This window comes from Rhodamnia argentea, chromosome 2 (genome assembly GCF_020921035.1).
Source record: "Rhodamnia argentea isolate NSW1041297 chromosome 2, ASM2092103v1, whole genome shotgun sequence".
NCBI lineage: Eukaryota > Viridiplantae > Streptophyta > Magnoliopsida > Myrtales > Myrtaceae > Rhodamnia > Rhodamnia argentea.
This window is the reverse complement of record NC_063151.1, coordinates 5217602-5230297: the sequence shown is the minus strand read 5'-3', so window position 1 is coordinate 5230297 and position 12696 is coordinate 5217602. Positions and strand designations below refer to the sequence as shown.

The 12696-nt window shown below is 40.3% G+C and overlaps 1 protein-coding gene and 1 long non-coding RNA gene across 27 annotated transcripts in view; one reads left to right on the top strand and one right to left on the bottom strand.

Moving 5' to 3' along the window:
- Positions 1 to 11994, bottom strand: part of LOC115750019 (mitogen-activated protein kinase kinase kinase 5-like) — a 31541-nt gene extending 19547 nt beyond the window's left edge. For 3 of the 26 annotated variants that reach the window (XR_007197478.1, XR_007197461.1, XR_007197468.1), the window contains exon 1: positions 5536 to 5920. Coding sequence is in view for 4 of the 26 variants with exons in the window: in XM_048274374.1 (XP_048130331.1) it covers positions 9446 to 9601; positions 9772 to 9897; positions 9990 to 10049; positions 11272 to 11334; positions 11468 to 11555; positions 11637 to 11764 (621 nt within the window). In the remaining 22 variants the exon portion in view is untranslated. The other 23 variants (XR_007197462.1, XR_007197471.1, XM_048274375.1 and 20 more) reach the window with 22 other exon arrangements.
- On the top strand, positions 5980 to 6783 carry LOC115750020. The gene is made up of 2 exons (XR_004016435.2): positions 5980 to 6106; positions 6639 to 6783. It is a non-coding gene; the product is annotated as an uncharacterized LOC115750020 (long non-coding RNA).
- Positions 11995 to 12696: the final 702 nt, after the last annotated feature.

Below are 12696 nucleotides of genomic sequence, written 5' to 3'. Positions count from 1 at the left end.
CCAATCCTATAAATGCAAATCTTAGATTAGATACAGTTTGCTTTATCAGCCTGTGCTATTAAATCCTCCAACTTTTTTAATCATGCAATTAATTTCTTTAGCTCTTTTATCTGGGCATACATGATAATATTTTTGGAGTAGAATTTTTGCTTTAAAATTAATTCTGGAGTAAAAATCAATTTCGTTACGCAACTTCATTTGTCTACTTTTAAAGCATTTTTTTTCCAAAAGTAGTTTTGAAATCACTTAAAGAAGTAAAAGTAATTACTTCTCTTCAGAAATAGAAAAATCAACTTCAGAAGTTAAATTTTAGAGCAGAAGTGTTGCTATACGGGCCCTAAGTTGGCATCTTCATTCCTCAACCAGATAATGACTTAGGTGGACTAAGCCCAATTACAAGCCCAAAGTTTGCACCAATGTCCCACAAACACTCAGGCGCAATACAAAAATAATATTCATAAAGCCCAGGGAAAGAACGAAAGAAACCTCCATCCCTCCAAATACAGTAGATGGCACCATTGCAAATGAGCTTCAATATGATTTTGGTCAAAGACCCCCTTTATCAACTCCAAGAATCAACTCAAACTCTGGACCCAATCTCCCCCATTCCAACAGACTCCAACCACCGGATTTTCCGGCTCGAAAAGTTGCCGAGGTGGCCGATTTCCGGCCAAGAAGTCCGGCAACGCGCACTATTCACTTGCAACGCAAAGCGGACTTCGAAAGTTCGTTTCCCTCGAGCCTGACTCCAATTCGACCTCTGTAGGAGATGTGGGGAATCAAAATATCACCATGACCAAGTTGGATTTTGGCTAGATCATCGCCGGCGAAGCAAAACCCTGAAAAGGACCGGAAATTAATATTTCGAACCAAAACTCCCAAATTCGTGCAAAATGGAGCTAGCATCTCTTCCCTAGTGTTTAGAAATGGAGATTTCCTGTGTAGCTCGACCCTTTCGATGGGCTGCAATACACCTTGTCGCTCTTCCCCTTCCCCTTCCCCTGACCTTATTTCTTGGTATCTCTCTGTGGTGTGTTTCTGATTCTGAGAGAGATCAGGTAAAAGAAACCACGATTAAAAATCATAAGTGAACTAAACTTCTTATTAATTGAATGTGGTGCTCACTTTATAATTGGTCTAATTGAGTTTTGGAACGACGCTAAAAACTACGTACATCAATTTATACGTGTCCGTGTTGTTATTTGTCATCCGTATAAAATTGTTGTGGAGTGCTGCATGACATGCTACATTCATATTTTCTCTATCTACATATGTTCAACCCTAAAAAAATCCAAGTTTCCTGCACTCGAAATTATTCTGACGTGTCGTGTTTGCGTAGTTGAGTCGGGATATTACATCAAGGCCGAGAGGAGCAGTCGAACGGTGTGAAAATGAGACGAACTTGGTGGTTAAACTCTATTACGGTATGTGTAATGTACACATGCATAGCGCTAACTATAGAGTTTATTCATTACTCAAGTACAAAGTGTATGACGCTTTTTTAAAGTAATGACACTACAAATACCTAAATTTTTTTTCGTATGGTGTAATTTGGTAACTACCTAAGCTTCTTCTTATTTGATTACATTAAGCATATCAGTTTTGAAAGTTTAAGATTAACTAAATGAAAAAGAAAAAAAAAATTGTATCAATTGGCAAAAGTGAAAAGTCCTAGGGGTGCGGTCATCCTTGATTTTATTTCAAGCACAAGTTTTGAAAATGTTTTGTTTATTGCCAACCAAGATATAGCCCTAAAGGCACTACCAGTTGCCCTAGACAACAGGTGAGACCACCATTGCGGTGGTCGTCCTTGCTAGGTGATCACCGAAAACAATGTCGCTTGTTGACAGACGAGCACCGCAAAGCATGCATGGTCACCATTAACAAGCTAACACCGTGACCATCGTCGCTTACGCAGGTCAAGATCTAGATTGATCTCAATATGGTTTCCCAATTTTATGCCCTCGTTGTTAGTAAAATTCCAAATCGGTTAAACTCGAGTTGTCATGTGTTTTATGTAATCCTAATACAATGTCGAAGCACGGGGTCAATAATTTGGATCTATTACACTCTAACTAAAGCCTGCACAAAATAGGATTCCTGTCCATTTCACAATGCGAAACCCAGTCAAGCACACGTAACAAATCGAGTTACACAAGATTAAGAGTGTTAGTATGATCCACATAGGTTACATCTCTTTCTGCGTAAAATGAAAATGGAGGTCCATTTATGGGGGAGAAACATCGTCCCTTTAACCTGTAATCACATTGAAATTAGCATAAAACACACATGCTATGATGTAGCATTTTGTCAGTAAATGAATTTTTGTAATTAAATTAAACTCCAACTGATATCAACTATAACTCGGTATCTATTATGAAGACTTTATAGGCAGTCTCACCTGACTTGCCGCTAGTTTGATATATTCTTAATGGCGACTCATTCGTGCTCAGAAGATTTAAAATAATCGAGCTAGCTTAACGTCGAGCAAAATTTATCTGCAAATGCTACATGCATGAGCCCATATAAACCTTAACTATAATGCCACATCATCACGAAAATTCTCGACTTTGAACCCTATTCATATGTTCGGCGTTAATCGTGTCATGCTAATTTTAAGGTTGCACAACCCTACACTATCAGAGGAGAATAAACTACACCCCAACGCTCCAGTGAAGCAAATCATAGATTTGGACTCTAATTTCTGATCAATTTACTTAACCACATATAGTAATACACCTCTCTATAGTTTTTGTTCGTATGATGGAGAGCGGGACTCTCATGCCTTGTTGTCGATGGAGAATATAAACCACACCCCGACAGATTGCATTGACAAAAGTTGATATTCCTACCCCCTTTCGTTTTGTTTATATTAATTAATTTGTTGGTTTTGTTGCTTGCATTTGCTGATATGATGCTTCCTTGGCACCACATAAACACCATGCGGATTTTATGAATAGACGTACCCCGTAGAAAATGTCAATGACTCAGACGCACTCCGTAGTCCATACTAAACGTTTTAGGGGAAGCAACATTGCCAAATTGCATGCGTGTACGTCACCGGATTAGATCATGTTCATGCCAGAGGAACGTGCATCTTGTTTTGTCAATCAATAGGTATTCTCATAACCAATACCTTGTGACTAACTTATGATAGATTTCATGTTATTTTTCTAATCGAGAACGTTACTAACCACTAAGAAAAATTTAACTAATATAATCACTTATGTGCTTACCTTATCTCGATGTGATAACTTGCAATCAACTATTTATTTTGTTCCCACAATTTATCAGAAAGTTTTCTCCACGTGATAAATGATTTTTCGCACTGTCTTAGAACTCTTTATACTGGTCAATCTCAGCAAACTTCAAATTTGCATGAAAGCATGCTCAAGCAGCATAGCAACAGAAGGCCTCTCAGCAGGCGGCAGTCTTCCAAAGCAGCACTGCAGGAAATCCTTTCCTTCGGCGGATAACCGTCTCGGCTACCGACGGAGCACTTCGCATCACCTTAAACATCGCCGCAGCCCACATCGAATGATTAAACCTTAAACAGAAACTAAAGACACGGATCACATGCCAACAGGTAATACGCACGGTACCAAACTTGCGGCAGAAAGCAGTTACAAGGATTTGGTCCAAGGACTCACAGAGCAAATGAATAAGCAACCCAGCATTCTTACCTGCTCATGCTCACTCGGAGGAGATATCCCCATAGCATTTCGATAATAGAACATCCCAAACTCCACATGTCAACGGTATGATCATGATCCGTGCTGCTATCATTCGCCATCGAGGACTGTACGAGCTGCAATGTATATTATTCCATCGCTCTGCCACTACTGAAAAAAGAATGCAGCATTGACGTTCACAAAAGCGAAGCACCTCTCTGGAGCCATCCAGTCTAGACTTCCCTTCAAGGAGCGGTAAGCTGCTTGTCGAGTTAACTAAGAAACAGTAGTACATTAGTAAGGCCGAAGACTATTTGGTGTGTTCTTGGACCACTGGATAAATTGTAATAATCTTCATAGGCATAGATACATCAGAGCGATAAAAAGAACCGAATCAACCACTTACGACTTATGTTAGCTCATCACTGAGCAAAAGGACCATGACGCAATCAACAAAATCATGTCAGCAAATGCTTCAGAACTTGTAAAGAGAGCAACAATACCTTGACTACTGTCCAGAATTCCGTTCAATGGAACAGTAGACTTTTAATTACCACATGTTAGGAAGACGCTGACTTTGTTTGATCGTTCTCTTGGAAGGCAGAAAAGCAGCAAAAACAACACAAGAAGAACCTTTCGCCAAAGGTATTGTCACTCTATCCACTATGCCTCCTGGGAACTTTTTAGAAGCCAGTAGAAATGGAAACAACTTTCATTAGGTCTCGGCATCTAACCACAGCAAGGAATCTTTTCCGGTTTATGCAACATAGTTACTTTACCGGAAATGAGGGGAAAAGAAGAGAAGAAAACCATTCACTAACATTTCATCCATCTATACGAGACTTTTGCACAGACTGAACGCCACAAACCAATAACAAAGCACGCATTGAGAGACCATAGATGAAGAATAACAAGCTTGCATGGTTTCTTTCTTCTTTTTTCTTTTTGCACCTAACCTAATCTGTCAGTCGCCCTCACTTCACTTCGCCAGTAAATGCACCACAGATCAGCAAGGAATTTCTAAATGCACTCAGCAGCCTTGCAGTGAAGAGGTGAAAACTCACATGTTCAGCAATCCCAAAGTTAGCAAGTTTGACTATCCGATTGCATCCACACAAAAATTATCTCCCTTTAAATCCCTGCGCAGGCCAAAGGGTTTTCACTGGTCTCTAAGCGCAAAGAAGGTCTATCATCCTTATCCAATATGAAAGTCTTCTCATGATGCTTGATTGATGGTTTATAATTACCCATGTATGGAGTTGTTGACATGCAGTTAAGCCAATCCAGTCATTATATAACAGGTAAAATTGTGGACGGTCGATTTAGTTAGCACCCCAAGATGCTCCTGTATATACTTGTCTATCGAACCATGATGTGCCTATTCTAGACATATGTTAAGCCGATCCTCAGCCTGAAAGTGTATGAATGTGTTTTGGTGAGTCAAATTACGAATGCCTGTTGAGCTGGGATGTATAGATGCCACGGAAAGGTGACTTACAATTTCACTGCCATTATACTGCAGAATGTCCGGATGTCTAAGATGGCCAAGTACTTCAATTTCCTGAGCAACAGGTTGAAAATAAATCGAGGTAGCGAAGTAATCGATTACCTGGAAATGAAAAAAGAAAGTTTCCCCAGCATATTTTGATCAAATGAGTGGATAGATTGGATCCTAGAGAATAAAAAGGAAAATTACCTGCTTTACTGCCTCAGGCACTCAGCCAAATTAGGATCATTAGGCAATTATTTAAACACCTTCAACGCACATGGAGCTCTGGTTTCTCTATCACGTAACATGTCAAAGTTTAACTGGCTGGATGTCTGAAAAAATGCAACATGTTGAAGTTTCCCAAAGCTAACTTACTGGCTGCTTGCAATGTAAACACTTTCGAAAGTGCAACGTCCAATAAGCTGGCCTTTTTGCCATTGCCTTGCTACTGGTAAATGCTCTGTTCTTTCAACAACTTCAGTATTAACAGAGCTGAAGCTGTAGGGTTTCCATCTATCCACGACTTTGAGGCGTCAAAAGAGGCACACCTGGTAAATTTGCGTGAAGGGTGATTACTATGCAATTCTATCTTCTTCTGTATCTTTTACATCTTAACCCAACGTGGGGCTGAGGTGAGTTTGTACAACAAAGGGTGAAAAGTTAACTTCCCACCCTATGTTTCTTTCAGATATGATAAAATTACTAAGCAGTTCAAATATTCTATACCCGATAGTTTAGTGTTGAAACAGTTTTATCCGGGTCATAAGCAGCATATGTGACTACAAGCTCATAGGTAGTGATATAATGTGCCAAAATTCGCAGCGCCGGATGAGGTTTGCTGCTCTATTTGCTGCAGCTAGTTTGCTGTTTGTGTGGCCTTTTTGTCGACCTACAGTAGATGTTTTTTTGACCCCAAAAATACCTAGTAGAGCCTTAGTCGAGTTAAGTTGGGTTGAAAGTCTGACACTGATTAATGCTTCTTTTCTCACAGCGTAGCTTTCATTTTGGCATATTGGTTAGTGAAGAGTGATGCTTAATTTTCCTATTATTTGTAAACTCGTCTTTTGAAAATGAGAGAAATTAGATATGTTTTGATACTTAATTAATAAAGGAAAAGGCGGTGTGTAGAGCATATTTATGACATAAAGTTGGATCGAGTATTTACTGTCTCTGTCTTTGTTGTGTGAACTCGCATGGTATAACACTTATTGAAATAGATTGCGAGTTGATTATTCGTGAAATAGTTTGGGTAATGCTTTCTGAATATGCTAAATTGTGAACCTGAAGTATGAAATGAATTTTGAAATGGTTTTGTGAGTGGTTAGAGGATTATGTTGATGGTTTAAGCTTTTTGAACCTATTGAGGGGCTGTGAGTATGCATGTTGTTCTGGATTGACCCATAGGTAGAGACCTACAAATCTTAGTAGGCTTAGTCGTGGGGTGTTAGTCATGGTCATAGTATGATATTGGACACTAGATTGATCGATGGACTGGATCATTAATGGTTGCTCTAATATTGTTAGTTGAATGAGTATTTTCAATACAAATGAGGTAACTCATCTTTGCTCTTGTAATTATATTATACACTAGATTTCAATAAATATGCTTCCGGTACTACTTTATAGTTTTACATAGTGGATGCTCATTCTGCTATGAATATCGTCTAGGAATTTGAAGGTTTGGATTTTGGATATAAGTGGAAGATAGTTGTATATATGTTTGAAATGGTTTTTAGGAAAAATTCTAAATAAGGACCCGAAGTGCTTTCATTTTCTTAAATAAGGACTTGAAGTGATCATTCTTTCAAATAAGGGTCTAAAGTGCCATCATTATCTCAAATAAGAGCTTGGAGTCACCATGACTGTTTCACATAAGGGCCTCACCTTGCCGGTAGGCCGGCCAGCTAAATAGTTCGATCGATCAGGGGTATTTTTCTCAAAATACACTTTTAACCTAATTTTTAGTTAAATTAAATTAAAAATTAAAAAAAAAAACTGAAAAAAAAGAAGAAAAGTCAGCCCTCTCCCTGCTAAGGCGAGGGCCCTCTCCAAGGCACCGGCGACCTCGTTGGCCATCTCCGCCGCCCCACCGGCTTTGGGGTGGCAGCCACGAGCGGGAGGGCAGCCCCCTTCCTCCTGTGTTTTCTTCACTATTTTTTTATTTTTCAGTTTTAGTTTTTTAAAAATTTTTGAAAAACTCATAAATGGAAAAAAAAAACAATAAAATAATAAAAAGTTATTAATTTTTGAATTTAGCGGCGAATCTAGAGTGTTTCCGTCTGCAAATTGTTCATCAGAGCTTGGATACTGTTCATTTGTATACTGGGGAATGCTGGATTGTGATTTTGTTACTGAGTCGAGGATTGGGTAAAACATCAACTGCAATGAACTCCTGCAGCACATTTGACTTACTGTTGCCAAGGACCTGATCATTCGGGAATGATGATAGCCCTCCGGAATTTTGTTGTTTAATTCCCTGTTTCAAGATGAGTCGGTTGGTCGAGAAGTGCTGGCAGGTCACTTGGATCAAGAGAAGATAAAGCCGGCGAGTCCATCAGAAGTTGCTGGTGAGATGAAGAAAATTCATTTCCGGGTGCTGTATCCAGCCTGTGGTTCGATAGATCAGGTTGCTGGGTGGTATCTAGATTATCCAGAGGCACATCCCGTGGAGGCAGAGGCATTTGACACTGACGGCATGCTGAAGCAGTACCAGTTCCGGTCGGCCAATAGCAAGATGGTTGCTATGACGTGCCCCCGGGACGGTTCAAGTTCTGTGAGTCATTGGGATTCGACGCGTAGTCACTTTGTAATACAGTTTGATTTGCGCCAAAAACTATTCTTTACGTTCCTCCCCTGAATTGCCTCCCGTGCTTATGTCCAACACCCTGCCTTTACCTTTAATTGCCTTCAACGCTTCTGCTCTCACACGTCCATGAACTCCCTCACAAACTCTAATACCGTAGCCCGGAACTCCAGCCAAGGGTGCTCGGATCCTTGTAGCACTTCCGCCATACTCATTGCCGCAAAGCCTGCGCCTCCACTCGCTTTTCTCCATGGCTTCCACATACTCACGAAAGGGATCTAACTCTCTAGGCATTCTTTTTTGCTGTTACCTACAGAGAGGACATGACATGAAAAACAAGAGACAACGCCAAGCAAAAAGCATAGAACAGTTCAAAACAGACAGGATCAATGAAAAAAAGATGCATATAGAAGCATGAAGGATTTTCGAAGTTATGTTAACAGCTAGTTGACCAGGTAGATTTGATGTCGCTGCAAAATCCTAGAATCCTCCTAACAGAGCCAAACCACCTGAGTTTTGTATGCCCAAAGTACAGATATCTCTCTCCTTATTTCGCCAGGAACAAAAACACAATTGGAGATATACACTAGATCTAGATAGAGGAGAGGAAAGTTAAACAAAAACTCAGAAAATTGCGGGATGAGATCAAACAAATAGCATAAGACTGACCTAACCGAAGAAACAATTGATGTGACCAGTGGTTTGGTTTCAACAAGAGAGTTGATCCTGGATGGTTTGATGGTGCGTCCCTTGCATAGGATGGCCGTGCCATCCCCTTTTCCGCTACGAATTGGGGTGTGACAGATTCTCCTCTCGGACGTCCCAAATCTTGGATCATCGTTTACATTCGCAGACCCCATTGATTTTTGCTTGTGCCACACGGCAAGTTGAGAAATCTCTGTATGTTGAAATAAGAATCAAGAGCCTCCAATGCCCATATCTTTGTAACATCTCCTCCTTTTACTTCCCCGATCTTAAGATATTACGTTCTTTCCACCAAACCGACGGAGTATTTGCTTATAACTAATTGAATAAGTTTTGGGACTTGATTATATTTTCACATAGGAATTCTGATGCACTTACCACTTCTCTTATTTATTATTATTTTTTTTTTTGGTAAGGTCTTATTTATTTATTTTTTGGGTCTTCTTGCTTGTGTTTTGCTGATGTGGTGCTTTTTTGGAGCCATATCGATGCCATTAATTTTTTATGAATGATCTTTGAGAGGCTTTGTAAGAGTGATTGAGAGAAACTAAATGTGTACGTTTTCTATGAAAGAAACCTATTGTCAACCCTCTCTGCACCCGACGCCCTTCCTTTGAAGCAAAAGTATCTCTTATTCGACCATTAAGAGTCTTCTTTCTCCCGCATCCCATCTGTGGACCTTGTGATCCTTTTGGTTTAGTAAATATGAAACTTTACAGTACAGCATCCCTATCGCAACAACGCATGGCACATGAAAAGTGTCAGTCATCTGCAGCTTCAGATTTGCAGGAAAGCATGCTCAAGTAGCATAGCAGCTGAAGGCCTCCCAGCAGGCTGTCTTCGAAAGCAGCAGTGCAGGAAATCCTTTCCCTCGGCGGATAACGTCTCAGGTATTGGTGGCAAACTTCGCATCACCTTAAATATAACTGGATCCTACATTTATGATCAAACCATAAACAGAAACTAAAGACACAGATCACATATACCAAATGATTCTACGCACAGTCCCAAACTTCCAACAGAAAACTGTGACACAGATTTGGTTGGTAGCGTATCCTTGGAAGGACTAATCAGAGAATGAAAAAGCAATGCAGCGTTCTTACCCGCTCATACTCACTCCAAGGAGGTTTCCCAGTTACCATTTCGATAATAGTACATCCCAAACTCCAGATGTCAGCAGTAGGATCGAGATCCGCGCTGTTATCATTCGCCATCAAGGATTGTATGAGCTGCGCATGATATACTATTCCATCATTCTGCCACGACAAAATAAAAGAAAAAAGGATGTAGCATAGTATTAACGTATACAAAAGCAAAGTACCTCTGGAGCCATCCAGTTTAGACTTTTCTTCAAAGAGCGATAAGCTGCTTGTCCAGTTAGCTAAGAAACGGTAGGACATTAGTAAAGACAGAGACTATTTGGTGTTTTCATGGAACACTGGATAAAATTGCAACATCTACATTGGATCGATAAGAAGAACTAAATCAACCACTTTCGACTTATGTTAGCTCATGACTGAGAAAAACAAACATGAAGCAATCAACAAAATGATTTCAGCAAATGCTTCAGAGCTAGAAAGGAGAGCAACCATACCTTAACTAATGCCAGAATTCCATTCTATGGACCAATACATTTTTATTTACCCTATGTTAGGAAGGAGGCGCTTCTTACTCTGACTAAATTCGATCCTTCTCTTGGAAGGCGGAGAAACAGCAAAAACAACACAAGAAGAACCTTTCACCAAAGGTATTGTAGTCTATCCACTACGCCTCTTGGGAACTTTATAGAAACCAGTTGAAAAGGAAACAACTTTCATTAGGTTTCAGCTTCTAACCACAGCAAGGAATCGTTTCCAGTTCATGCAACATAGTTACTTTACCAGAAACAAGGGGAAAAAGTGAAGAAAACCGTTCACTAACATTTCATCGATCTATAATAGACTTTTTCATGGATGACATGCCAGTAACCAATAATGAAAAGTACGCATTGAGATACCATAGATGAAGAGAAACAAGCTTGCAAGTTTTCTCTTTTTCTTTTTGTGCCTAACCTAATCTATCAGTCACCCTGACTTCACATTCGCCAGTAAATGCACCACAGATCAGCAAGAAATTTCCACATGCACTCAGTAGTCTTGCAGTGAAGATGTGGAAACTCACGTGTTTAGCAATCCCAAAGTCAGCAAGTTTGACTATCCCAGATGCATCCACAAATAAATTAGCTCCCTTCAAATCCCTGCGCAGGCCACAGAGTTTTCACAAGTCTCTAGGCACAAAGAGGAATATCTAATCGTCCTCTACCAATATGCAAGTCATCTCATGATGCTTGATCAGCGGTTTAGAATTACCCATGTATGGAGTTGTTCACATGCAGGTAAGCCAATCCAGTGACAATACTGCGTGTAAAATTGCGGACAGCCAACTCTGTTGGGGCGCCAAGATGCTCCTGGATATACTTGTCTATTGAACCATGATGTGCGTATTCCAGATATATGTTAAGCTGATCCTCAACCTGAGCATGAATAAATGTTGAAATTTTGGTGAGTCAAATTACGAAAGCCTGTTGAGCTGGGATGTGCAGATGCCATGGAAGGGTGACTTACAATTTCACTGGCATAGTACTGCAGAATGTTCGGATGTCTAAGCTGGCTAAGTACCTCAATTTCCTGTGTAACAGGTTGAAAAAAATCGAGGTAGCAAAGCATTCAATTACCTGGAAATGATTAAAGAAACTTTCCCCAGCATATTTAGATCAGATGAGAGGATAGATTGGACCTCAGAGCATAGCAACAATATTACCTGCTTTAACTGCATCATGCACTCAGCCGAATTTGGGTCGTTAGGCAACAACTCAAACTCCTTCAACGCACATAGAGCTCTGGTTTCTCTGTCACGTAGCATGTCAAGGTTTAGCTGACTGGATGTCTAAAAGAATGCAACATGTCTAAGTTTCCCAGGGCTCACTTACTGGTTGCTTGCAATGTAAACACTTCCAAAAGTGCCACGTCCAATAAGCCGGCCTTTTTCCCATTGACTTGCTAATGGTAACTGCTCTGTTCTGTCAGCAACTTGAGCTGAAGCAGTAGGATTCTCCATCTATCCACGACTTTGAGGCGTCAAAACAGGGGTAGTTACCGTGAAATTCTTCCTTCGTCTTTTTACACCTTAACTCAAAGTGGGGCTGAGGTGAATTTTTACAACAAAGGGTGAAAAGAAAACTTCCCAGCCTACGTTTCTAGATAGGATACAAGTACAAGTACTAAGCAGATCAAGTATTCCATATTGGATCGTTGGTCATGTTGCTCTGATCCAAAAGAGCGAAGCAGCGTATGTGCCGCAACATTTTCGATCGACAAGTTAAAGCAGTATCATATTTAAAATCCTTTCTAAACACAAAACAGATTAAAGGTGGTGTTGCCCAAAATTCTCTCCTTTCTCTAGGAGGCTTTAATCCGGGGAGATCAATTATTAATAAATTGTTAGTGGCTGCTCTACATTCGGATCCATTGTTCTTCGACTAACCCGAAATATCTACCATATCTTTTTTCTTCTTTCGGCCAAAAAGTTCTCACCAGGTTGAAGTTGGACAATACACACGCAAAAATTCCAACAAGGCAATTTGATGTGAAGTTTTGTAGCATCATTACCAGCTGAAATATGAAGTTAGGACATCTGACTGATATACCTGCAAGACTGCGAAAGGAAGAACTCCCAGGCTGCTATTACAATCTGAAGCAGAAATCGCAATCACTGTCCGAGATCGAACTCCTTTGCTGAAGAAACGAATGGTACCGCTCGAGTCAAAAAGACTCTGGAGGATGGAAGTCTTTCAAGGGAGACAACTGTTGACTTGTTGCCGCTGGCTCTGTACGATTTGATCTTTGGTCAATGCTTACTGTGGTCTAAGTGGCATGGCTTCGGTACAGACGTGTGAAGTTGTCGAACTAAGCAAATCGACAAATTATTTAAATATACAATAATGGCAGGGGACGGCGACCATCGGTCCATCACGGCGTTCCCACGAGAAC